The sequence below is a fragment of the Phaethon aethereus genome, assembly GCF_964289735.1.
Source record: "Phaethon aethereus genome assembly, chromosome: 4".
NCBI classification, from domain to species: domain Eukaryota; kingdom Metazoa; phylum Chordata; class Aves; order Phaethontiformes; family Phaethontidae; genus Phaethon; species Phaethon aethereus.
The window spans coordinates 13,552,646-13,578,942 of record NC_138578.1 but is presented as its reverse complement, the minus strand read 5'-3'; the positions used below and the strand labels follow the sequence as shown (position 1 = coordinate 13,578,942).

The 26,297-nt window shown below is 41.9% G+C and overlaps 1 protein-coding gene across 8 annotated transcripts in view; it reads left to right on the top strand.

Annotated features, from left to right (window-relative positions):
* Positions 1–954: 954 nt before the first annotated feature.
* The window catches only part of ELF2 (E74 like ETS transcription factor 2), a gene marked incomplete at both ends in the record, with an annotated part of 31,237 nt that continues 5,894 nt past the window's right edge, over positions 955–26,297 (top strand). The window contains 5 exons of one of the 8 annotated variants that reach the window (XM_081999196.1): positions 955–1,026; positions 2,000–2,165; positions 21,927–22,040; positions 23,080–23,217; positions 25,833–25,919. In XM_081999196.1, coding sequence (XP_081855322.1) covers positions 955–1,026; positions 2,000–2,165; positions 21,927–22,040; positions 23,080–23,217; positions 25,833–25,919 — 577 coding nt within the window. Of the gene's footprint in view, positions 1,036–1,999; positions 2,166–14,679; positions 14,738–21,926; positions 22,041–23,043; positions 23,218–25,832; positions 25,920–26,297 lie in introns of those variants that run through there. The other 7 variants (XM_081999195.1, XM_081999194.1, XM_081999197.1 and 4 more) reach the window with 7 other exon arrangements.

Sequence of the window (26,297 nt, the reverse complement as noted above, 5' to 3'; positions counted from 1 at the left end):
AGGATATGAGTAATAATATTTATTCAGAATAAATAAATAGCAGTTGTTTAGAAATAAAGCACTGTTGTTAATCTAGTTTTAAAGAAATTCATGAAGATGGAGGTTATATATCTTTGTAAGTTCAATGAGTCTGTGGTATACCCAAATTAAAGCATTATGATGTGGAACTACTCTTTTTTTTTGGATTCATAAGAATTTCTTCTATAGGAACAAAAGAGGAATTGCTACAATACTTTTTATTTCAAAGAAAACTATAGATTAGAAATTAGGTATGTATTTGAGATGTGTATTATATATGTGTTGCTTTAAAAAAGCAGTATGTTTGAAAGCATTATGAAACTAGTTATGAAACTTTATGAAACTGTACCTTTGAATGACTATGAAACTAGTAGAACAAAGAAGAAAATGTAATTTAAAAAAATAATCTCCTTATTTAATAGGAAAGCAGTAACTTTAGAAAATCTGCACTAACTCAAATGTATTGACTCAAAAAATTAGTTGATATTTGATCTCAGTGAGAAATTAATGATTTTGGCCAGTGAATGGTATCTAAAGATATTATTTGTTTTAGAATTGTGTGAAAATTAAGAAATTGCAAAGAACCAAACTGAAATTGCATTACCTTAGTATTAAAAGTTAATGTGAAACTTGTGTTGTATGGCAATGTTCAGTGTTAACTTTACCAAGGTCAGCATGTTCTGTCACATCTGTTGTGTTCACTGATGCCCTCTTTTGATGTAAATGTAGCATGCAATAGCTTTCATAAATGTTGGAAGACTTTTAAATATAAACTATGCAAATAACTAACCTAAAATTACTTTGTGTTTCAGCCACCTCTGCCTAGCTGTTTAATAGAAGTGGATTGTGAATTTAAGCCTTTGATAACCTCAGGCTATCAGCATTACTGTCTTCAGGATAGATAACAGCTCTCAAACTGTCTGCAGGGGATGCACGATGACATCAGCAGTGATTGACACTGGAGGCCCTGGCCTGGAGTTCGACAGCAATGGAATAAAAAATCAAGAGGTTAGAAGAATATATGGCATTTATTTACTAACAAACTTTACACCTTTTATCTTAATTTGAAAGAAAAATTCACTGTGAACTTGCTGTGAAAGCAAGTGAGATGGATTAGAGATTGCTGTGTGAGGAGGAAGAGCAGCCCATTTTTCAAATACCTTTTATTAGAAGATTTTATTACCACAGAAGTGGAAGCAGTAAATTTTGAAGTCTGCACTACAACTGTAGAGTGGGTTTACAAAATTAAATTCAATACTAAGCATCTCTTTAAAGTAAAGATCTTGGATGTGTCTTGAGGTATAGAACAAGATGAGCAGAACAATACAAGGACTTTTTCAAAGTTAGCCAATGCAACATATTTTGTTCATATTTTGCATTCTTATCAACAAATAATAAATACTGCTACTATCCTGTACCTCATAGTAAGTTGAATCTGGCAGGGTTCCACATCTACGACGCTTTAACAGATTAAATGTGCTGTTACAGACATTTTGATCCTTAAATAGGTAGAGATAGGCATATGGGCTTTGAAGTAGCCAGTTCTTTTGTGATAGCTTACGTACTTAATCCAAAACATGAGTGTTCATAAGATACAGGTCAGATGTAGGTATGTTGCAGTACACACGCAAAGCCTTGATTGTATTTCGTAGAGCAGAGGGAGAAGAAACACTTCCCGCAGCTGAATGCCTTAATTAGAAAGCTTGCTCTTTTGCAGTGTCTTAAAGCTGTCTGCTTTACGTGCTTAAAGCCAGGAAAAAAATCTTTGAGATTTAGGAAGATCCCTTTGGTGGATGATAAACTATCTTTTTTTTTTTTTAATCTCTTTTCTTTAGAAGAAAATTTCCTTTAAAAGTCTTTAAAATTATTATAATTATTCCATAAAATATGTAAAAACATGAGGGAAATATTGATGTAGAGTTCAACAGTGCAGCATTTAGAGCATGTTTTTTTTGATTTGGTTTTTTTTTTCTTTCTATAGGAAAATGAGCCAGTCGCTGAATTCCCAGCAGTGATTGTGGAGCCAGTTCCTAGTGCCAGACTAGAACAGGGTTATGCTGCTCAGGTCCTGGTTTATGATGATGAGACTTACCTGATGCAAGATGTAGCAGAGGAACAAGAAATTGAGACTGAAACTGTGGAAACAGGTAGACTTATTATTATAATTTTTTTCCCATGTGATTTTCTTACTTTTAGAAGTCCCTGAGGAATGTGACTTTGTATTTACCCACAGGATGGAGATCCTGACCTGGGTTTGCATCTCTTTGCTCTAAAATTAGTTTTACTTAGATTCAGTGGTGACAAGATTGGGACTTGGCAGGTAAAAATGTCACCATAGGTTCAGGGTGCTGCATTGTAACACCATGTACCCTCATAAGTAGGTGGATCTTAATTTATGTCTTTGTTACCTCTTTAGGTGGGGAGGTTAAGTAGAGAACTAAAATAGGGAGTTTTTAAAAATCAGCTGAGCCAGGAAGCTGGTTAGAATTTAGTTTCACAATGTGTCTGAGCCAAATAACTGCAGGGCAGCTGGCAACCTGGACTACGTGGCTCTATATTTACCCTATCTTCCAACTCTTCCCCCTTCCCGTGAGCTCTACTCTGTCTCTTGCTATCTGGCTGTTTTGGTCCAAGAGCGGTTATAGTGCTGGTTTAGTGGCAGGAGCGCGTGGCTGGGGGGAATGGAGTTGGGCTGTACTTTTATGGGGAAAAAAGCCTAAGAGATTGAAATTAACTCAGCTATATGGTAAAATAACAAGTTACGAATGGAGAAGGGAGTAGAGCTTTTGGTGTTAAAGCAGCTGACCTGTTCAGTGATAAGCGTGTATCTTTCTGTACACCTCTCTCCTAAGAACATGATCAGGAGCTTTGAACTTTCTGAGGGGGACCAAAGTCTATTTCAACTGTCTGAAGAAATGAAAGTTGTGCTCCTGTGGGAGCCTCATTACATCTGGCTGCCAGGCTGCTGCTGTGCTGCAGTTCCTGTTGTCCCTCCTGCTTGCTTTCTTGTGCTACTTCTCATACTTGTTGAACCATTTTTAGTCATTTCAGTATGCTAATTTTGCAAGAAGAAATAGCAGGGAAACCTGCAACTGTTCTGTATTTTTGTTGGGTTAACTTTCTGCTGGATTGGCATGCTGAGATGGCTCAGCCAAGGGCATGATGAGTGCTGGGGTAGGGAATACATAGAACTGCAACCGAAGGGAGGTCAGGTCCTCTTGGGCACTCCACACTGAACTGGTGAGACCACTTGACTAGAACATGCATAGTGTATGTTCCTATCCTTGGACTGCCTAACTTAAGAGTTGGATTTTGAATTCATGATGTCAGGCAAGCAAAACAAAGCTGAGAGACTCTTGCCTCAGTTGCTTAACTTTGCAGCCCGGTGAATATATGTGTGTTCCCATCAGGTTAGGTAGGCTTCAGTTCAAATTTCTCCCTAAACAGTGGATGCAGTTGCTCATACATCTTTCTGAATCTGGATGTTGATCTCCTGTAGCACTGCATCAAAAATCACATGCATCAACTTCATAAGATGTGCATGAACTAATGGTTCAGGTTTTGGGAGAATACTTGCAATTCCAGTTTACTTAAATGTGCTTTGAATTAAATATGCCAATAACAAGTTCAACAAATTCATGTAAAGAAAGGATATGAAATAAGTATTTTGTTTTTTTAAATTTTTGACTGTGATAATAAAACTTTTCAGGTTAAAGTAAGTGAGAAGTGAGAGTGTTCTTGCCAAGAAGCTGAGTTTTATAAATTAAACTTGTATTTGAAAACCTTTAAAGGCTTATACTTTGAAGGCTTTTGCTAGAGTGTTGTTTTTTTAAACAGTGAATACGCTGTTTCTTGTAAAATTTTGGTAGATTAATGGCTAACAGAACAGTTCTTTTAGGATAAAGAGCTACTGCAAATGAACTCTATTATGTTTTTAAGTATCATTTTCTGGCTATGGTAAATTGGTGGAAATGACAATTAAAAACTTGTAGGTCTTCTGTAGGAATCCCTTTTTTTTTTTTTTAAGCTACTGTTCAAAGAAAGAGATATGTGTCTGCTTCCAAGTCTTGATATTTGAAAGTGCAATCTTAAAATTTGTAGGGCAGTTGGTATGATAATTTGGTGAGTTTGTTTCTGGAGATGTTAAGGGATGTGTCTTGACTGCAGATAGTCTGGTGGTGTTTTTTTGTGTGGTGTTTTTTTTTTTTTAATTTCACAATAACTTTTACGTTAATATGTCTTACATTTAGTATAACAACATAATAAAATCAGTTCAAATATTTAAATCTTTGCTTTAATAGTTTTGATAAAAAAATAAAAGATAACGTGTCCTAAAAAGCCAATTTACGGTAGTGTAGAGGAGAAATTAAAGTCCAATGAAGCTTTAAAGAACTATTAATGAATATTATTCTTTGTGATTCCAAAAGGTCTTTGGGGAGAGAGGTAATCTTCCCTTGCACACCTGTTCCCATACTCCAACTTTTCAATATTATTTGTATAGTTGTTGTGGTTTAGCCCCAGCTGGCAACCAAGCCCCACGCAGCCACTCACTCACTTCCCCACAGTGGGACGGGGGAGAGAATCGGAAGAGTAAAAGTGGGGAAACTCATGGTTTGAGACAAAGACAGTTTAATAGGGAAAGCAAAAGCTGCACACGCAGGCAAAGCAAAACAAGGAATTCATTGGCTACTTCCCATGGCCAGGCAGGTGTTCAGCCATCTCCAAGAAGGGCTCCACCATGTGTAATGGTTTCTTGGGAAGACAGATGGCATCACTCCGAACGTCCCTCCACCCCTTCCTTCTTCGTCCCAGCTTTATATACTGAGCGTGATGTCATATGGTATGGGATATCCCTGTGGCCAGCCTGGGTCAGCTGTCCTGGCCGTGTCCCCTCCCAGCTCCCTGGGCACCCCCAGCCTTCTTGCTGGCAGCCCAGCGTGAGAAGCTTGACAGTTGTTGAATACTTAGCAACAACTCAAAACATCAGCACTTTATCAACATTTTTTCATCCCAAATCCAAAACAGCCTCACACTAGCTTCTGTGAAGAAAATTAACTCTATCCTGGCTGAAACCAGGACAATAGTATATACACCATTAATCCAGTGCAGTTTTCATGGTGTAATTACACATGACAGTGAGTACAGGTTCTTGCACAGAACTTGTATCTAGTGTTGATGAAAGAAGTGCTTGGTTTAGACCGTTCTGAGGGAGGCAGTCTCGTGGGGCATGTGTTTTGACTGACACATTTTGGTACAGCCAAGAGTCTTTTTGAATTCATTTCTCATACAGAGAGGTAAAATGGGTGGAAAGAAAGTATAAAGGCCCCAGGAAGCATTCATTTTGGTAATGTGCCGTTATTAGCAATGAGTTGTAGGAGAGTGAATCTGAGTGTATTTTTTAATTTTTATTTTTGTAGGGGAAGGGAAGAGATACTGGGCTGTGGGTAGGAAGCAGTTTAATTTTGGAGAGGTGGTGAAAGGTGCCATAGCGAATATTAATGAGAAAGCCGGCTAAGGCAGAAACAAGTAAACAAAGTATAATAACGTTTGTTTAAAGAGCATTTTAAGATGCTAATTTTCTGAAGTGTATACATTTATTATGCTAATGATCCTAATATAGATAGGTGCAACAATTTGATTTCTGTGCATCTTAGAAGAAAAATCCATTGTTGCTAAATTAGTCTCAAGTGATTCTACTTCGTAAGTGTCAGAATCATTTGCTACCAAAAAAAATTCGCTTCATTTGATAAATGTGTAGTTGCACCAACAATGGGTAGACTTAATACCTTTTGTGGTTCTAGACTCTACAGACAGCATGGTAAATACTAAAAACCCATCTTAAAGTAGTCTTGGCAGTATTTGAAATGATACTTATCCATGTACCATAATACACACCCAGTTGTCAGTATCTGTACTGTTGGCCATGGACCTGATTTTCCACCCCCGCACCTTGTTGTGACAGTCTATTGGCAATTCCAATGACTACTGATTTACACGCCTTACAGCATTCCAATATACATATTCCAACAGCCTCGAGCTACTTTGCAGTTAATCTAAAGCTGTGTAATTCAGTGAAATGTAGCATTATTCTAGCCTTCAGAGAGAGGGATCAGTACCCTTTGTGATAAATGTAGTGGGGTAGCTGATGGGGTAAAATTTACTTAGGACACTAAAGAGGTGATTTGTGCTGTGCATTGAATGGTTGTATTTGTGGTTTGCTGTTCTGTGATTGGATTTGAGACTGTGTGGACTGCAAGGACTCTCAGTAAAACCCAAGAGTCTTTTAACAAACAAGAAAGACTTAATGGTTCAAGTTACCTTTTTTGTTGTTTTTGTCCTATTCCAGAAAAAAATACCTGTCTGCTTGGAATAGAAAAAAAATCTTGACAACGGAGTTTTCTAGGAAAAACAAAATGTAAGAATTTTGGTCTTTTCAGGTGACCTTATGACATTCTCATGTGTCATAGACATGTGGAAGTAGTGAGTGACTTTTGTAATGTTTGAAAGGGAGAGTATAAGCTTTAGATTGACATAGTGTTTAAATTTCTTTTCCTATGCGCATGATATCATTCTTAGGAGCGGTAGCTTTAGACTATTGGGGACTGAGTTACAGTCTTAAAATTTTGTTTACTGCAACAGTGAAAGTGTTTGTATCACAAACCATACATCCTTCTTAACAATTTTTTAATAATAGCCAAATTATGTTGGCTTCTATTTCCAGAGTAGTTATCTACTACCAGTAGTCTTAAAGTAATTAGCCCTTCAATTTTAGGATTTATTCAGCAAAACCTTTGTAGTTTACATAACAGCAGAAGCTGCTGTCTTTAAAGAAGTAGTCAGTCTGAAATTAACAGTTGCTCTAGTTCTATCTGTCTGTCATGACACAGAACCCATAACGCGGATGTGTAGGTGTGTTAATGGGGTAATCTAATCTTTGGATTTACCATATGTGCAGTGCTGGAGGTACCCACAGCCATGATCTGCAGATCTTATAGATGGATGATGCCTAGTCTTTTAGCCAAATAAGGCTGAGTATTTAAGTAGGATAATGCTGTTTTAAAAATGCCAAGTTATCTGGAACATTGTCATTAAAATTGGTTAGTACTTTCTGAACTCCCTTCATACTCAACTTATGCCCCGCACTGGTACTACTTTTCTTCAGTGTTACCTCACTTATGATGAATTTGTAAAACCAGTGTTGGTTGTTGTTAAAAATCTTGTTGAACAGTAGGCAACTACTAAGCAAATGTTGCTGTAAGTACAGTAAAGCTCGATCCCTATGAGAATCATATTGGCAATATAGACTCTGGTTTAATTGATTCAGTGAATCTAACTTCTTGTGTCAATAGTGTTTTTCCCCTTAGTTTTTTATTAATCATCAAAGTGGCAAGTACAGGTTTGGGATTTTTTTTGTCACAGCTTTAAAGAGGAAACACAAACTGCTGCTTTCGAGAAGTTGAGATATCATTCGACTTGTGAACTGTTACCACATTTTTTAATTTGATGTTCCATCAGAAATCCTCCCTGTGGTGCAAGTTGAAAATCTGTTTTAATTCTAAAAATGTTATTGCCACAGGGGGGTAGAAGATCTGCATGAAAAAAATGGGGATCTGAAAATGAGCCCCCTCCAGGATTACGATCTGATGGAAAAATATTGAGCTACAAAGACAACAATGATGGTATGTTTGTCTATAATCTCTTAATTTTTCTTTTTCCACCAGCAAGTTCGGTTGAAACTATCATGTAAATTGATAGCCATCCTTAAGGTGGGAGGAGGTTGAATAAACAGTGAGTTTAGGCTTAATTCCTCCTCTAATTTAAACAAATGCATGAATAAAACATACTTTAAGGCAAATCGTCTTTTACAGAGGAAATTTCAGGTTACTACTTACACTGTTATCACTGTGGGAGACAGCTTTGTATGTCCATGTGAAGTCTTTAGTTATTACCTATTCTTCTTTCTGCCTCTATATATCTTCACTCATTAAAATGGCTTCCTTCTAACTTTTTGTGTGAATTCGAGCCTGTGAAATGTATTGTTTATCTCGGATAAACTTTCATCAGTTGTTAAGTATCATATACTAAGAACTCAGAACTGGTTAGAATCTTACCTTTGATTATGGCATGTGTATGTAAGGGAGAAAAAAAACCAATGTTACCATTCATCCTGTCCAGGCATTATTTGATTAAACTGCCTCTTACAAAAACTGAGTTAACACAAACATCTGGTGTATGCTATAGTAGTGCTGACATATCCTATTGACTGAACTTCGTTTCTTTACACTGACAGCTTGATGAGAATTTTAAAAGTGGGGAAGAGTTTGTTTTAGAAGACTGGGCTGACTATAAACAAGAGTTTGGACATTCTAACAACTTGATTAAGCTCCCAGCTTAAGTTGGTACCACCTTCATTAAAGAGCTAAGATGAAGCCCATAAGCTAGATAAAAGCAAGTTAAAACTTTGCATGCAGTAGTTGTTCTACTGCAAGAATTACATGTCTCTAACACATTCATGGTTTAAGAATTTATCCTTTGAATATGAGCTAACTTTATTTTTGACACCATGATTGGTGTGAATTCTCACTCTGCCAAGAAATCCATTGCATTTTTGCTAGTTAAATATTCATTGAATCATTAAGGTTGGAAAAGACCTTTAAGATCATCAAGTCCGACCGTCAGCTCAACACCACCATGCCCACTAAACCATGTCCTGAACTGCCACGTCTACATGTTTTTTGAACACATCATTTTTATTGATGACAGTGAAACAAAATGTTTCCCCTCCCCTTGCATGTGCTATTGTATAGCACTTGCAGCAGGTATGCCAAGGGTGTATACCTCTGTTCTCAGTAACATTCTTAATTGAGAAACAAAATTCCACTCCAACTTAAATTTTATGTCATCTTTGCTGCTGATTCCTTTTCTGAGAAATTAATGAAAATTGCTGTGCAGCTGCTCTATGGATGATAATATTTTTCCCTAACAGTAGCAGCCTGGTTCCAGTTCTTTCTAGATTTCAGGTTTCTGCCTTGCTGTTCAGTGCTTCATTCATACTGCAGGAACACTACAAGACTAAGTATTTTGTAATAAAATCTTATTTAACTACATATTTCGGGCATAATTTTTAGTTTTGAAGGCTGGTGTGAGGCTAACTGAATGGCTTGCTAATGTGGGGCATTGTGGGTTGGACTTCAGATGTACAGATGCGCTTTCCTCTAAACTCCCAACTCCAGTTGCAACTGGGAGTGAGCAATTGTAGGATGTTACCATGAAGACTCAGCCACAGCATTTTACTAATGTAAGCTGAAAAATGTTGTGGTTTGCATTTTGAAATTAGAATGCAATATGGCATGCCAAAGCCATCCTGGTATGAGCGCAACAGTTAGTGGTCTTTGTTGATTAAAAATACAGTGGCAAATTTGAAAGTAATAATTTTTAAAGGTGATCTGCATTTTAAAAGGGAGATTTTAGTTGAAAACAAATTCTAGGATCACAGTAAAGCTGTATGTGTTTGAGCAGGTCATTTAGTCCTTATAAAGATTCAGTGGGCTTATAGAATAGACATTTGTTGTTATTGGAGAAGTCTTAAGGAATTGTAAATGCTAGGTCTTGAACAGAGAAATTGCTCAACGGTGGCATAGTTCATATGCCAGCCTATTAACAATCTCAAATACTATCAATTTTGTAAAATCATGTAATGTGCTATGCAAATACCTGACTTACAATTGTCTGCTAGACTGCCCTGAAATTAAAGAATTTCATTACAAGGCAGAGAAGTGCATTTTTTTTTTGTTTTGAGAGAGCTGAGTTTTTCTTATTCTGCATTCACAAATAATAATGCTGGAACATAGATTGTATTTTCAGTAACTCCTTTTCTGTTTGCCAAAGGTAGTATCAAATCTTGAGAATACATCTGCTTTTCTGTGTGGAATCGCTAACTGCTATATGAATAGTGACACCAGGATCCTGAATCCACTTAAAGGTGCAGATTGACAGACTCGTGGCTTTGGTATTATTAGACTTCATATGGTGTAGTCCAGAAGCTAAGCTTGGTGTAGTCACTGACTGCTTTCCTCAGTATTCCCCTGGTTCTTCCAGGGACACTTTGTGGTTATTTTGCTATTACTGTTGCAGTTTTCTGCCGTGGAATCCAGTGGATGGAAATGATTATGCAAGGCTACTGCATCTTCTTGCATCTTTCTGGGATCTAATTGTTAAAAAGGTTTCTTTGTATTGTTACCCTTGCAATGCAGTAATAATTATCAACAGTTTGATAGCATGCTTTTGAGGATAGCGACTACTAGATGTGAATTTCTTCAGGATCCTGGGCAAAACTCACCTTTCTGTAACTATTTAAAATTTGTAGGCTGTTTCAGCACTCGGGACAGGACATGCCTGTACTTCTGAAGTTATTTGAAGCTTTTTAGCTTGGTTGGCATTTCAGTATTGTTCCTCTGTTCTCATTTGCAATTTCTCATGTAGGCTGCAAATACTATCCTCAGACAGATGGCTATCTACCCTTGACCGCTTGCTTAAATTAAGTCAAACAAATCACCTCTGTAAGAATAAGTAACTGCTTTATGATAATTGCCTTTTCTCAGGGTAGCTTTGTCATACTAGAAAACAACTGGAATCCTCTGTGACTGAAAGTAATTAAATATGCAGGGGTGTTTTCGGTTCATCATTTTCTGTCAGTGAAGGAAAAAGGTGCTGTTGGAAGGTTGTTGTTTTAACATTTTAAGTTACAAAGCTTGTGAAATATTTTTCCAAGACGAATCTACAGTCTGTTACTGGAGAATGTTTTCAACATATTTGTCAGAATTGTGGGAAAGGCAACTTTGCATAGGAGACTATAGGAGAGGAGACTGACAGTTCCTATATAGCCACTGAACACTGTATTAGTTTTGAGGACTGTTCAAGGAAATGCTTAAGATAATTGATGATCCCACTCCCATCCATCTCTGCAAATATGCTGAAACCTTCCAGTTGTTCCTATTTTGAATTTCTGCATCTGTTGTCTTGCATGCAATTAATCACATCCAGCTGCTTCTCTTGAGTTGTCTTCCACTTTTCCCAAATAGTCAGGATGAAGTTTAATGGGTGTATATTGAAAGGAAGTGAAGATTGTTTCCTTTAATGTGAACAAAGTTGCCCATATCCCTTAAAAAGAAAGCGTGAGTTGACAGATACTTTACTCCTGGGTTTATACAAGTGGAGGGATATAATTCACTTGGGTGTTCCTGTTGCCCAAGTTCCTTATCTACCAAAGACTCTGAAGTGCACAGAGATGGAGGTGTCGTCAGCTAAAAATGCAATCAGTTTTTATTGTCTTGAAATTACTTGAGACTTAGACTTACTACATTCCTGTGTGTCATAAGCAGAATTTTGAATGGTAGTTTTCCTGCATATTAGAACATGTTGACTTTTGGGGGGGGGGGCAGTTGATAGATGTAGCATGTAATGAGCATATAGGTCAACCTGGCTGTCTTGATAGCTGAACTTGTAGTTAAAAAAATTACGATGAAGCTTAGTCTCTGTACACTTTAACAGTTAAAAAAAAAAAAAAAAGATAGTAGGCTAATAAATACATTTTTGTCTGACAAAGAATGATGCTGTTTGGGGATCTGTTTCTGTGTATTTTTTTTCTGCTTTTGTCATGCCAGAGAAACATAAGTTGATCTGCATTTTCATGTGGTCCTGTTACATTACAGTAAATATTTCTTGCCTCATTGGGCCACCCACCACTCCACTCTTTGAGTTGATTTTGTATCTGTCTTTGCTAGCCTTCTGCCTACAAAGGTGACTTTAAAAGAAATTAAAAAGTTAAGTGCGTGCTTACTTTTTTTCCCTGTTGACTGTCTTTTTTCCCTGAAATAGTAAGGTTTTATTAGCATGACAAATGAATTAGTGTTCAGCATAAAATAGTGGAAGTCATACAGTTTAAACAGATGGAACTGCAGAACTTCTGGGGAAAATAGCACTCCTCCTTAAAGACAGCGTTATGCTTTAATACTATATTTGTATAAATAAGTTGGGCAGGGGTCAAGATGTTCACTTTGCATATTTATTATAGTTGCTTATATTATAATCTTGAAAGTGCATAGGCTTGGCCTTTTTTCAACTGGATGGAATCCCTTGGGCATCCAGTGACACTCTCTATGTATGATCAGAGAGAGCGAAGAATCAGAATAATGTGTGCAGCTGTTGGGAGTCCATTTCGTGTGAATTGGCAAACACTGTGCTAAGTCTGTGCTCGCAGTTGTAAATAAGTGCCGCTTAGAGAACTGGTATTAAACCAAGAGCTTGGCGTTTTATACTCTCTTTTTATTCATTTCGGACTCATGGTGTTTGTCAAAAATTACACACGCAGATTACTTGAATGCGCTTATTCAAGGAGTCCACATATCTGAGGCAAAACTTCATTCTGCCCCTAGGGGGTAGAGAGAACAACTTGGATTTGAGTCAAACACTTCAGTTTGTGACTGGAAGTTGCAATCAGTAAACAATCCTCCGAATTATGTAGTAAACAGGAAGGCAACAAACTATGAATTCATCTTGCCCAAAGCATGCAAGCGTGAACTCCTACTGACACAGGTCTGGATTGTCAAAGGTATTTCATGTGTTGGTGCACCTTTTGATCTGGATTTAAACTGAGAAACTATTTTTAACCGCATTTTATTACTGCAGACCTGACTGCTTGAAGTGCAGTGTGGGTAAATGATGATTTTTAACAACAATAGGTACACAGGACAAAGTGACGCGGGTACACAGTTATTTCGGTACTCTGTATGTGAGCTGAATCTACGGTGTTGCTGAACTACACTGCATGAGGTTTCCACTTCAATCTGAGGCTGTTTCAATGAAGGGCTTATGAAGTTTTATTGCACATTTAAGTGTATGCATCCTTAAAATGCCTTTACTTGTCCTTGGGCTTGTCTCCGCTAGAAAAATTTCTGCTGGAGAATACAGCAGAGTCCCCTAGTGGAAACACGCTGACAGAAGGAATTCTTGTTAGCGCTGCTGTTCCACCTCTCTGCATAACGTAAGCTGACAGGAGCATGCTGCTGTCGGCCAAGCTGTATCTGCATGAGAGCTTTTTGCCATCACAGCTGGCTAGAGTGCCTTTTTTGTCCGTGCTTCTGGCTGGAAGGAGCTTGCCTGGCAAAACTTTAGCACGGCCCTACCCTTAGATACTGTGGGTTGAATGTGAGAATGAACGATCTCGCTTGCAGGTCTTGTTCATTATCTGATGAGATGATGAACAAATTTAATTCCTTACAGGCAGGAATAGATGAGCAAAGTCTATAAAATGCCTGAATTTTTGTGTGTACAAATATGGTCATTAAATTGTATGCCTAAAAAGCCTTGAGTTGTTGTAGTAGGAGTATGATCTGTCAGAAGTTAGAGGTACTGAAGTTACCAGTTGGAGGTGATTGATGCTGGATACTATTCTGTGATTTCTGTGCTGGGGAAAAATGCTCCTGAATTTGTGTTTGTGATCTAGATCCTAGGACTACTAAAACTTGAGAGGGGAAGAGAGATTCCTTATTTTCAGGTTGAGGTGGCTGGTGCCCTTCAGCTTTTTCTAATGGAGCTGTTGCATATGGGGAAGTCTCTTTGGGCAGTAAGTGGTTGCTTGGTCCTTCTAGTAACGGCTTAACAATATGGGTCTGGTCAAGCATGCATGGCGTTAACGAAGGAGCGATCTCCGTGCATACCTGTGTGTGGGATATGCTTTGCTTTAATTGATGTAGCTGCTCTTTGCATGCAGCTTGGAAGCTTTGCCCTGAGAACAAGCAGCCCCAGGACTTAACCGGGCCGGGCGCCTGGCAGGGAAGGCTACGGCGTTACGGCAGCAGGCTCTTCTTCAGCTGTGAGAGGACACAGCCCTAAAAAGCAGTGGTCTGTGTTTGGGTCGTCTTCTTTTAAGAAAACAATGCACCTTTTTTCCCTACAAAGCTGCTAGATCTGATGAAAAAGCACGTAACGTTCCCTGGGAGTCAGCCCTGCTACGGTCAAGGGGAGGAGGTGGATTGCCTTAGGGCAAGACCGAAGCTTTTTGGCAAAATAGTGACCAGAGTAGGTAGCCCGGGAGGAAACCTGTTAGCCGTTCCCTCGGCGAGGACCTCCAGGCTCGCCCTGAGAAAGAGGCTGTCGTGTGGGTACGCGGGGTGCCGCGGATGCGGGGAAGGCGGCGGAGCGTCGGTTCCTGCTCGGGGCTGGGCCGGGGCGATCGAGTGCGGGACGGAGGCGGGGGGACGGGCCGCGCTCGGATCTGCGCCCTTCCTTGCCCGCGGCTGCGGTGGCCCTTCGGACCATGCGGGGAGCCGCTGCCCACGCCCCCACCTCCCTGCGTCGCGGGGCGCGGGCGGGCGGCCGGCGGGGCCCTGGCGGCTTCCCCCGCCCGCGGGCGGCCCCGCGCTGCGGCGGCGGCGAGTGCCGGCGCGGCACTTCCTGTCTGAGGCCGGCGGCGGAAGGATCGCGTGCGCCGCGCCGCCCCGCAGGAAGCGCTCCCGCCGCTGCCGCCGCGCCGTGGCGGTGCCCGCGCCCTGCCCGCCGCCCCGCGGGAGCGCGCCCCGCCGCCCTCGCCGCCGGCCCCCGCGCGTCCCCGGCGCGCGCCCGCCCGCCGGTCAATGTGAAGCCGCTCACGGCAGCGTAAACATGGCGACGTCCCTACACGAGGGGCCCACGAATCAGCTCGACCTCCTCATCCGGGCCGGTAAGCTGCCCCGCGCCGGCTGCACCGGGCCGGCGGGGGCGCCGTAGCGGGGAGGGGGCCCGGGGTGGGGCAGAAGCCGCGGCGCACTGGCGGCGGGCGGGGAGGCAATGGAGGGCAATCAGGAAGTGATCACCTTGGCAGCGGCCGGCCCGGCGTGCGGCCGGCGGCACCTGCCCCCGGCGCTGGGCGGCCCCGCTGCTACCGCCGCCACCGCGGCGGAAGTTGTGGCGGGGCGGGCGGCGGAGTTCTGCGGGGTTTGCACGGCCGGGGCGAGAACCAGGAAGTGTGCGAGGTGGTTGTTGTCCTCCCGCCCCGCCGCCACGCTGTCTGAGCGGGCAGGCCGAACGCCGCCGCCGCGCGCAGGGCCGCGGCCCGGCCTCCCCCGCCGCTGCGCACCCGTGCGCGTCCCCCTCCCCCGCCGCTGTCGTCCCCCTTTCTCCCCCCCCCCCCCCCGCGCCCTTTAAACTCTGTGCTAGCGGCGGCGGGGCGGGAGGAGGCGGGCGGGGGCCGCAGCCCACGTGTGCGGGTCGGGGGGGGGGAAGCGTAGCGGGGGGGGGCGGTGCCCCCTCCCCCATGCGCGCTGCGTAGCGGAAGCGGCGCGTTCCCCCGGGGCCCCCCGAGCGCGAGGGGAGTGGCGGCCGCCGCGCGCCAATGGGGGCCACCGCCGTTGGCGGCCGGAGGGCGGCGGGGCGGGGCGGGGCGCGGCGGCCGCCAATGGGTGCGCGGCGGGCGCCGGAGTGGCGGCTCCCCGCGGCGCTGACGGGGCGCACTCGGAATTGGAGGGAAGCGGAGTGTAAACACGGAAGTGGGGGCCCAGCCGCCGTCCGCCGGGCCGCACGTGGCCGCCCCGACTGCACTGCCGGAGGGGGCGGGAGAGCCTCGCGGCCGGAGCGGTGGGAGGGAGCAAGGCGCGGGAGTGCCGGTAACTGCCACCGGCCCGTGCAGGTGCCGGGCACATCCGCGCCGTCGGGTCCTGGAGCCCCCAGCCCCGCCGCTGCCGCGACAAGGGCCATTTTCCTGAGCTCTGGCACCCTGTCGATGACGGGTCCAGAACCGGGCGCGTTTTGGCCTCTTTCAGTTTTGTTAAATCTGCCACTGGCAACAGCAGGACGCTCTGGTGATCGCGGGATTTGTCTTTAAGTGCGGTACAGCCCTGGAGAAACCGAGCCAGGTTACGCTGTTCAAAAACGCAAACACCGTCTCACACCTTCAGTTCTCCACGGAAGTCGTACCAGCTGCGACTATTATTTTTGTCTGTACAACGTGGAGCTCAACTTTTCAAAGTAGTGCTTGGAAATGGTACGCAGCAGTACAGTGTGTGGTGTTATAGGTCATGCATAGTTAGTCCAGTTCGTGCCTGGGCGCGAGCTAATTGAGAGTATACCTTAATACTGGCTTTGCATTGTCGTGGCAGTAGGTTTGTATGAGCATGAACGTGTGCTAAAGGTAAATGCTCTGTCATTTACCAATGTATTAAGATGCCGTTTTAAAAAACAGGGTAAGTTGCCTAATCTTTGTAGTGGTTTGTTTTACTTAATGTCGAAGTAATACCCAAGGTTTTTTGGAGGGAGGCGATCAGACCCCAGACGCGCATAAAAAAACCCACAACAAAGCAGCAAAGAGCTGTTCTGCTGCAGAACAGAAAAAGTTGAGCACGTCGTAAGCATTTAGACACTTTCCTGTGTACGATGGCGAAGCTAGCTTTGCTTTGCTGGTAGAACACATCTCCGATTTCTGCAGGGCTCGCTACTGCAGGAGGTTTCGGTTGGTTGGTTTTTTTTAACTTTTGATTGTTGATGAATAGAGAACGCTTAAGTAGTTGATTATTGTGTCAACAGCTTCTTAAGTCACAGTAACTGGACTGCTTGTGAGCCAACCCTTAGATAAATAACAAATGACCTTTGTATTGCTCTTTCTGATGTCCTTAGCCCAGCAAACTGAATTCTTTTTTTTTTTTTTATATTTGCATTGCGGTGTGGGATACAGATACCTAAGCACATCTAGTATTCCCGTCATCATACTATCAGGATACCGTATCTGTTTACTTATTTATGTATGTAGATGTTACCACGTGGATTTAAGAGCAGAATCCTTTATCCTAAGGGATTATATTAATTATGCCTTGCATTGTCCTGTGGCTGCTGGCCTCATTGTTGACAAAACTTCAGAGTGTCTGAGAACTGTGGGAAGAAAGCTGGACCAAAATTGTTGCTGCTTAAGGCTATCGTAATTGCTGGTTGTAAGAGCAACTCTTAAATGACTTTAGAAAGATATGTTTTGACTTTGTAGCTAATATTTCTCTCAACATTGGGCTGGTAACATATGGGTCACAGGGAAACAAGTGTTTTGAGGTGATTGCTCTTGTCTTCATTATTGGTTGCCAGTATGCAGTGGGTTATGTATCATCCTTAAATTGTATGCAGCTGAAAGTCTTTTGAACTAATAAAGCCAGGCTTAGGGAAATGCTCAAACACCCAAGGAATTGTTCTTCAGTTTCTGAGCAAATGTTTGCCATAAATCAAGCAGTAAACTGAAAATGCCCTCTTTTCCAGTCAAGTGTTGTATACAGACAGATTTCTTGGTATTACCTGTACGGGCAATTCAGCTGTTTTTAATTAAAATGTGACTTAAACACTGTTACTACCTTCCTCTGCAGTTTACTGTGGTCTTTTAAATGCTGAGATAAAGCAAGCATGTGAATGCCCATAAACTTTAATGAGATCTGTTAGTGTATGTGTAGTCACTCTTGACTGAGTTCCATGCTTGGAATTGTGAATTCTTCATTAAAGTTTTGCTCTGGTTGCCTGATAGTATTAAAGGATAAGCTATTGTAGATACAGGTAGCTACAGTTAAGTGGTGACCTTGCAAATGTAGATGTTGATAGCTCTTCAGATGAAGAGAGGAGAGCTGTATCGCAGTTCAAAAAGTACCATTTTGAAAATTTCAGTCTGTTTTTTTTCCTTTCATTGCTTGCTTTAATTCATTTTGTTACTCTTGTTTTAGGTTGAAATTGGGGACATTGTTACAAAATGGATATGTTGCCAGTATTCTCTTCTGTAAAGCTAAAGTACAGCCCTGTCAGACCTAATTACCAAGTTTAGTATTTTGTAACAGCTGTTGAGAGCCTTGAATAATCTACTGTACATGCTATTTGTTTAGAAAGTGGAGCTAGAAGACATTAGGTCAACAGTGAAGATAGACATCAACTAGCCTAGTTAACTGTTTACGTTTTAAAAATGGAAATTATTTTCTTTCCTAAGAGGTTTTTTTTTTTTCTGAAAACAGACCAGAAAGTTTTAAAATTAACTATTTCAAAATGAAATGCCAAAGAATCAGATTTCTTCATCAAAGCAGTAAGATGCCGTTTGGTGTAAAAGGATGAAAGATGAGTGGTGGTGTTAGCTCTGACATGTTATAGATTGACAAACGGCAGTTCTCATGTTGCTCAGTTACCAAAGTCTGGAAAATTTACTTCCATCCATGTAAGCTACTTTGCTTCAATTGGGCAAGTGATGTTCTTCCTGAAATGAGTATATAAGGTAACAGAGCTACTTTTTAAGTTGTTTACTCAAGGAATACAGTCTGGTTTAGCTTTGGGAGTCTTGTATGTGTGCACAGTGGTACTGTAGTTCATAGTATAAATACAACAGAAAATGTGTGAATCTGGCATTTTTAAAGAAATGAGTCATCCACATTATTCTTTGCTTCTAAATTTTTCTGCTGACTCTGATACTGTGCTTGTGTATCACAACCTTGGATGTACTGAGAGAAGATTAAAGTTGCTGTGATGATGTATGTTTCTATGGCACAAGCTGTAGGACCCTGAAAGATACTGCATAGGAAATAACTGCCAGTGATTTTCTGTGGTGATGGCTTTTGACTGAAACTGGCTTTTTTTCACGGCAGAATCCTCTTCCTTTGGTTTGCTCCCCCCCCCCCCCCAGGTCTGTATTGTGAGAAGTGCTAACAAGTGTTGTGATACCAGTGTAGTTTAGTTGATGACACTTATCTAGTCATCTGTGAGAGCAGCCGCCTGGTTTTCCCTTGTCCCAGCCCCTCTCTGAGAGAACTCGTTCCCCCACTTCATCTTTTCTAGCTGTATTTTTCATCAGTATCGCACCTCTAGACTGAGCACTCTGACTTTCTGTCTTCTAGTAGTGAGACATTTTCTAGCATGGTAAAAAGACATTTTTTAGATGTAGATATCATCAAAAAGACACAATGTAAAATTTGTGTTGGGGTACAAATTTGCACTTTTCTCTTCCACGTGTGTTGGTGCAATAATGTTTCCTGAGCACAATTGAAAACTCCTAATGCTCCCTTGGTAGGCAAATGCTTCTGAGGCTAAAACCGGGGACTGGCAAAAGAAGAATGTAGCTAGTTGCGAAGACTTGAAACTTGGTAATAGCACTCATTTTAGTAAGTATTTTGATAGATGACTTTTTGGCGTGTTAGGTTAGTTTGTTAACTGTCATGATAGATGGACAGCATGTGTGTTGTTCCAGCCAAAGCCAGAAGTGTTACTATTTTTTGCTTGATGTTTTTAAGGTGGTGATTGTAGTGGAGTCCTGAGTAACTCATCTTGGAAAAACATTTGTGAAGTTTGTATTTTTGAATGTCAGAGGCTTTTGAGGAGTAGCTAGTGCTGTTTTCATTGGAAATGGAAGGGTTACTTAGGGCAAAGGTCAGCTGGCTCCTTGGCTCTGTTAGGGTATTGCAGCCTTAGTCCCTAATGCTGAGGGGGTTGCATCTCCTTTCCCTTGACTCCAGTCCCTCGGCAGGATGCCGTAATACTGGAAAAGTACGAAGATGGCTTTCAGCTATCTTTTTTGCCTTGTTCCTACTCTCTCCTAAGTACCTCTTACTTGTAGCATCTAAACTGTTCCCTATAGGAAATACTTCGGGTACAGAAGTAGGAAAATTTTCTCTGCTTTTAAGCCTTTAGAAGTAGATGCCTTCAATAAGCTAATTCAGTACCCTCATACAATTGAAATTTGGCAACTGTTGTTTACGTTTCTTTATAGAAGTCTCTTACATATGGATCCTGATACCTGCAAAGAAGCAAGCTGTGTTGTAGTTGTCCCAAAAATGGTTACCAGCAGAAGCAGAAATAATGATTGTACGGCTTGTTGCTGTGAGGGAGGTAGAGGGCTCGGTGGAAAAGCTTTGCTGACCTGCCTTAACTCTTTTTTCATACTTCAGAATAATATGTTAAATGCTGATTTGGACTTTCTAATTTCAGTATTGGTGTAGAGTCGATACAATATTCAGTTAGTCATTATAAATGTTTCTGTATTCTGACCATCAGTGGAAAGTTTTATCCAGTAGATGAGGGGAAACTTAAGTCATCAATTTCTTGCAACGGAAGCTTCTCCTTAGAAAGAAAAATGTTTCGGTGGAGGGTTTCCTGCAGGGCCACTCAGTTTCAGTGCAGGTGTTCAGCCTCCAACTCGGGGCACCCCGAAACTGCTGCTTGGGGAAGAAACAGGAGCTTGCCCTGGCACGGGGAGCACCCAGGACCTGCAGCTGGGGAAAGGGCTCATGGTGCAAAACTCTTGCTGATTGCCACTAATTGTCTTAAGGGACAGGGTATGCGATAGAGACCCTTTCCTTTAGCATGATTCTCCTGTACTCTTGGTAGGCTTTTGTTGTTCCCAGCCTGGGGTGAAGCGGTGGTGGAATGTCGCCTTTATCAGGCATCTACTATTTTGAAAGATAAAGCCCCCTAAATAGCATCCCAGGAGAGGGCTGCGGTGGGGATCCCAGCAGCCAGCCAGCGGGTGGGCAGCCGGGCTGGTTCAGCGAGACATTTCATTCACCCAGAATTTTGCGTTTGTGGGTCTTCCAGATTTTGTCCACTTTCAGCTTCTGGTTTATATGGTTAGTCCGCTGGCTAGTAGGTTTTTCAAGTTTTTAATCCTTGCGTTTAAATAAACTGCAATGTGCTGGAAGGTTTTTTTCCCCCCATGTGTCCCCGCATGAATCTATCTGTATCTGGTATTTTCTCAAGTCAGAAGCAACGCTAGCAGTATTTTCCCTGCTTTTCACCAAACAAACCTCAAGTTGTTTCTTAAGACCTTTTCAGTAACAGGATAGGTGCCTTGAAGTTCTCGTAGAGAATTATTGCCGAATCCTCTTTAGTTCTCTGACGCCGGAGATAGGTGACCCTGCTCCCGCTAAAGATAGATTTCCCGGGCTGCCGGCTGCCTCGCTGGAGCGGCTCAGCTTTGAGCAGATGGCCTTAAATGGAAAGAGCAACTGGAGAGAGCCCGCGTACCTTAGCGAGAGTGCGGATGATGTGCGACAGGTGTTTCTGCAGTCGCCGCTCTTAAAAACCTTTGCAAGGGTGAGGAATATAGAGTTGGACGTGAATAGCATTATGGTTTTGATTGATAAGTTGGGCTTTGTTGGTTTTTTTTGTCGGTTTTTTTTTTTTTTTTAGTGTTGCTGCTGTGTTCAAGTTGCTGTGATCTGTGCTGTATCAAACTTACATGTGCTCTCTTGAAGTTACTTTAAATTATTTTTGATGAATTACTTAGTTTTCCTAAACTTTCAGAACTTGGAAAAAAAAATTTTCTACCTTCTCCCCTTAGTTATGGCTTAAAACCTTCCCCCCTGCATACTGTTTTTTTATGCTTTGTGTTTTGTTTTTTAACCACCAAGCCTGCTAAACCCAACTCTCAGATATTTTTGATGTCAGAAAATGAAACTGGATACATCTGTTTTGCAAACTAATCTTGTATTTTTACATATATATATGATTTATCCAAATAGACTGAAAATTTGAAGAGGTGGCCTTTAGATTTTAATGGGGTAATAGTTTGAGATGGTACTACTTCCCTGCCCTGCTGTGTTAGTTTGTAACCATCCTCACTGCAATCTGGTTTGTCCTGGTTAACTTGAAGGCGGAAGGTAAGTTCCAGAAGTCTGCTTCTGTAAGCTCTTGAACACCTCATAGAAGTGAGAGCTTGGTTGTGAACCAGAAATCTAATCTAAGAAGTGGTGGTGTTGGTTTTGCTTGTCTCGTTTTCCCTAAACATTTCTGTTGACAGGAAAGTGTAAAAGGTGTGAAGACACCTGACAATTTTGGTATTTTCATGTTTAAGACTGAGTAGTGCAGTTGTACCACGATACATGTGGATTTTTATAAGTAACCTGTTCTCATTAATTTTTTAAATCTTTTTACAGTGGAAGCATCGGTTCATGGGAGTAATGTGCACTGCACGGATAAGACAATTGAAGCTGCAGAGGCCTTGCTTCATATGGAGTCTCCTACCTGCCTGAGAGATGCCAGGAGTCCTGGTATGTCAACCACAGTTTCTGTTTCATGAGCCGTTTCTCCTTCCACTAGTTAGTAAAACAAGCAAATTGGGAAACCTGCTTCTGTGGAGAACTGTATGCTGTTTAAAACATTTGCTTGCTTATTTCAAAATGACTGATCTGTTTGAGTTTTTATGTGATTTGTCCACCCTGTAACAAGCATACTTACAGGTTAAATCAGATAACAGAGAGAGGTTGTTAGGTAGAGATGCTTGAGTAGCTCCACATTTAAAGTGAACTTTTCCATCTGAACATCAAGAAACACTTTATCACAGTGCAGGTGGCCGAGCCCTGGCACAAATTGACCAGAGAGGCTGTGGACTCTCCATCCTTGAAGATATTCAAAAGCTGTCTAGATATGGTCCTGGGCAGCTGGTTCTAAGTGGCCTTGCTTGAGCCAGGGAGTTGGACCAGATGCCCTCCAGAGGTCACTTCTAACATCAACCATTCTGTGGTTCTGTGAATTTGACATTTTAAATTGCTAAAATAAAGAATTATTTTAAGGAAAAAGTATTTTTACCTGTTTTTCTATTTTAGAAATAATATGTGAATGCACTGTGTTACAGTGTTCTCAGTTTAAAAAAACCAAAACTTAATGTTGATGATTACTTTAACTTTTTTTTAACGTTTCTTCTGAAGTTACTTAATACACGTTGGATGAAATAATGGTCAAACTGAAACCCAAAAGCTACAAAATAGGACATGGAGATCAGAATAAGGTTAAAGATTAAGCTCTAATTTGTTTCATTTAAAGTTGAGTTTAGTTCTAAAGACTATTGGTGTGATATACTTGTCAGTATTGTTAGGCATAAGACAAGTGTGCATGTTTTGGCAGATTGGATTGATTTTCTAGGTGACAGGTTGTTGGAACAGAATCTTGCCATACTATTGTATATGCTTCATTTAAAGTAATTTCATGTACAATGCATTAAAATAATCAGGTAGAAACTTCATCAGATACTTTATTTTTTTTCTTCCTTCATAGTGGAAGTTTTTGTCCCTCCTTGTGTGTCAACCCCAGAATTTATCCATGCGGCCATGAGACCTGATGTGATCACAGAAACTGTGGTGGAGGTATCAACAGAGGAATCTGAACCAATGGATGCATCTCCTGTTCCAACTTCACCTGATATCCATGAACCAATGAAAAAGAAAAAAGGTATGTATGGCTCTTTGTAGCAGCAATCTCAAAATTTATTTCTGAGGTGCACTGCCACAGATGGTGCAGTTGCTACTGGTGGAGATAGGTTAGATGGTCTGATTTCTCTATTTGTATAATCAGACTGATTGGAGTCTGAAATGCGAGTTCTTAAAAAACGAGTCTGCAATAAGAAAAAAGAAAAAAAAGTAACAAGAGAATGGGCTTTTCCAAGCCCTAAAGGAAAATGAAGTCTTTGACGTGTTTTTTAAGCACGGTTTATTGAGTGGAGGAAAGGTAGAGAAGGATTCAAAGAGGATTTGTGTGATGTCAACGGTTTAACCCCAGCTGACAACCAAGCCCCCCACAGCCGCTCGCTCGCTGCCCGCCGGTGGGTTGGGGGAGAGAATCAGAAGAGTAAAAGTGAGAAAACTCGTGGATTGAGATGAAGACAGTTTAATAGGCGAAGCAAAAGCTGCATGCATAAGCAGAGCAAAACAAGGAATCCATTCACCACTCCCCATGGGCAGGCAGGTGTTCAGCCATCTCCAGGAGAGCAGGGCTCCACCACGCGTAGCGGTTACTTGGGAAGACAAACACCGTAACTCCGAACGTCCCCCCCTTCCTTCTTCTTCCCCCAGCTTTCTGTACTGAGCACGACATTGTGTGGTATGGGATATCCTTGCGGCCAGCCTGGGTCAGCTGTCCTGGCCGTGTCACCTCCCAGCTCCCCGGGCACCCCCAGCCTGCTCATGGGCAGCCCAGCATGAGAAGCTGGACTGCCCTTGACTGCTCAGCAGCAACTCAAAACATCAGTATGTTACTGACATTATTTTCATCCCAAATCCAAAACACAGCCTCATACTAGCTTCTGTGAAGAAAATTAACTCTATTCCAGCTGAAACCAGGACAGTGGGTAACCATTGGTGTCTGAGATGTAATTGGAAAGCGGGTAGACTCAGGGATCTTCCAATGAAATGGCAGGGTAAATACCAACTTACAAACCATAAATCGGTTTACAAAATCAGTACAAGACCTTCCTTGTGAGAGAAGCATCTTATTTGCCTGATTGGCATGTGCTGGCGGAGAAGCTATTCAGGACAGTGTTTGAGTTCTAAGTGTTCAGCTACCAAATGAGAGATTTGCATCTGGCGAGGTTTCTCTCTGATCTAGCGGTTTTCTGACAGGCACCAATACTATTCACATAACTATAGGAATATTGTTTTATCAGAGCTTCCAGATACGCTAAAATGGAATATTTACGTGTAATTTAGAGGTGAAAAAATGCAATGTAGTGATAAAGTGATAGAAAATTAAGATCTATGAGTTTTAGATTCAATAAAAACACATGTAACAGATAACTGTAAGTCTACTGTGAATTACATAAGAAAGAATTTAAAAAAAAATTTTTTACATTTTTTATATTTATTTTGTATTTTACAGCTTTTCCATAGCTGTAGCTATACACTGGATTTGAACTATTTTTTAATATTTCACTATCTGAATGGTCATTACTGGGAAGTTTACGTTACAGGGCTGTGCTCAAGAAGTTCTGAAATTTTATGAAGGTTATTTTGTAAATATTTTTTTCCTATGACAGAGCCCAAATCCCTGCTTTTAAGTGTATAAGGTCATTCAGCCATAGTTACAGAGCCATAACTTGTGTCTTCATAATTAATGCCTGTTGAAATTCAGTGCTTAATGAAGAACATTGTTCATCAGCAAAAATTAATGCTGTTGAACAATTGTGCCTGAGGTATGGGAGTTAATTGTTGCTGGTTGACTTTAACGGGAGGCAGAAGCACGGACTGCTGCCGGCCTGCTGCCGTGGGGTACAATCCTCTTCCCTGCTTGGGCGTGTTTACCTTGAGTAAAAAAGTCACCGAAGTGTGAAAGGATGAAGAAACCGCAGGCCGTGCTGGCAGAGGCTTTCCCCGGCACAGGAAGGTAGGCAGCTCTGGGCCTGCCGCCTGCACGGAGGCGCGGGGGAGCCCTGCCCGCAGGGAGCCGGGGCAGGGCAGCCCCGCGCGTGGCAGCAGGCAGCTGTGGTGCAGGTAGGCTTCCACCACCGCCCAGAGCCCTCCTGCGTCGCTCAGGCTGCCGCTTGTGGCTGTCTTAATGCTCGGCTGTATGCGAATCCCGAGCGGCACCGCTGGCACGCTGGGTGGAAGCTCTTACCTTCTCTTGCCTTTGCACCTTGGGCAGGTGCAAAGTGGAAACGAATGTTTATGATTTCAGTAGTAAAATTTATTATGAAAACCAATGCTTTGATCAACACATATACTAGAATACCGAAAACAAAGCAGAAGAAGAAATAATACATTTCAGGGTAAAACAGACATGGGACTAAGAGAATGCAGATACAGTCAAGTTTTACTTTATACATTTGGTGCTTACCTCACCTGCCATTAACTCTTCTGAAATTGAGTTAAGTCTGCCCATGAAATAAGCAACCAAATGATGAATTAAATTGGGTGTGCAGTAGTAGTAGTCTAAGAATTTAAATTTATCCATACCTGTAGCAAGGAAATGGCAGGGGAAAAAATATGTGAATTGCTTCTTTCAGCAAAGCCAAACTATAAAATACTTTTATTCTGCATATGATTAATACTTCCCCCCCCATGTTTTATGTGCAGCTGGCCGTAAACCGAAGACCCAACAATCGACTATATCTGATGGGTCTCCAGATCTAGGTATAAAGAAGAAACCTAGAGAAGGCAAAGGTATATTTTTCCGTTTATTGGGTCTTTAAAATTATGCTGTGTGTATGTATCGTATCTGTCACAGGAAATACACAGATCTTGAAAAGTTTGGTGAACGAGTTTGTACTAACTTCACTTAAGAGTTCTAATTTTATTCGATGTCTTCAAATTTGTTTGTACAAGATTTAGCACAAAGATGCCTGGAACTGCTCTAGAAGTGCCCGGTAGTACACTCTGCTGTTAATAGGCTTTCTGATTTTTCATTTGCTTTGCTTTGTGTTTATTGACTCATGCTGTCTTTTGCGTGGTGTGTTAACTTACTGCCAGACACATAGTTTGTTAAGCTACTGCTGAAAGGCTTGTTCTCAAATAGAAGCAGCTTATGGGCATTTGTAATGG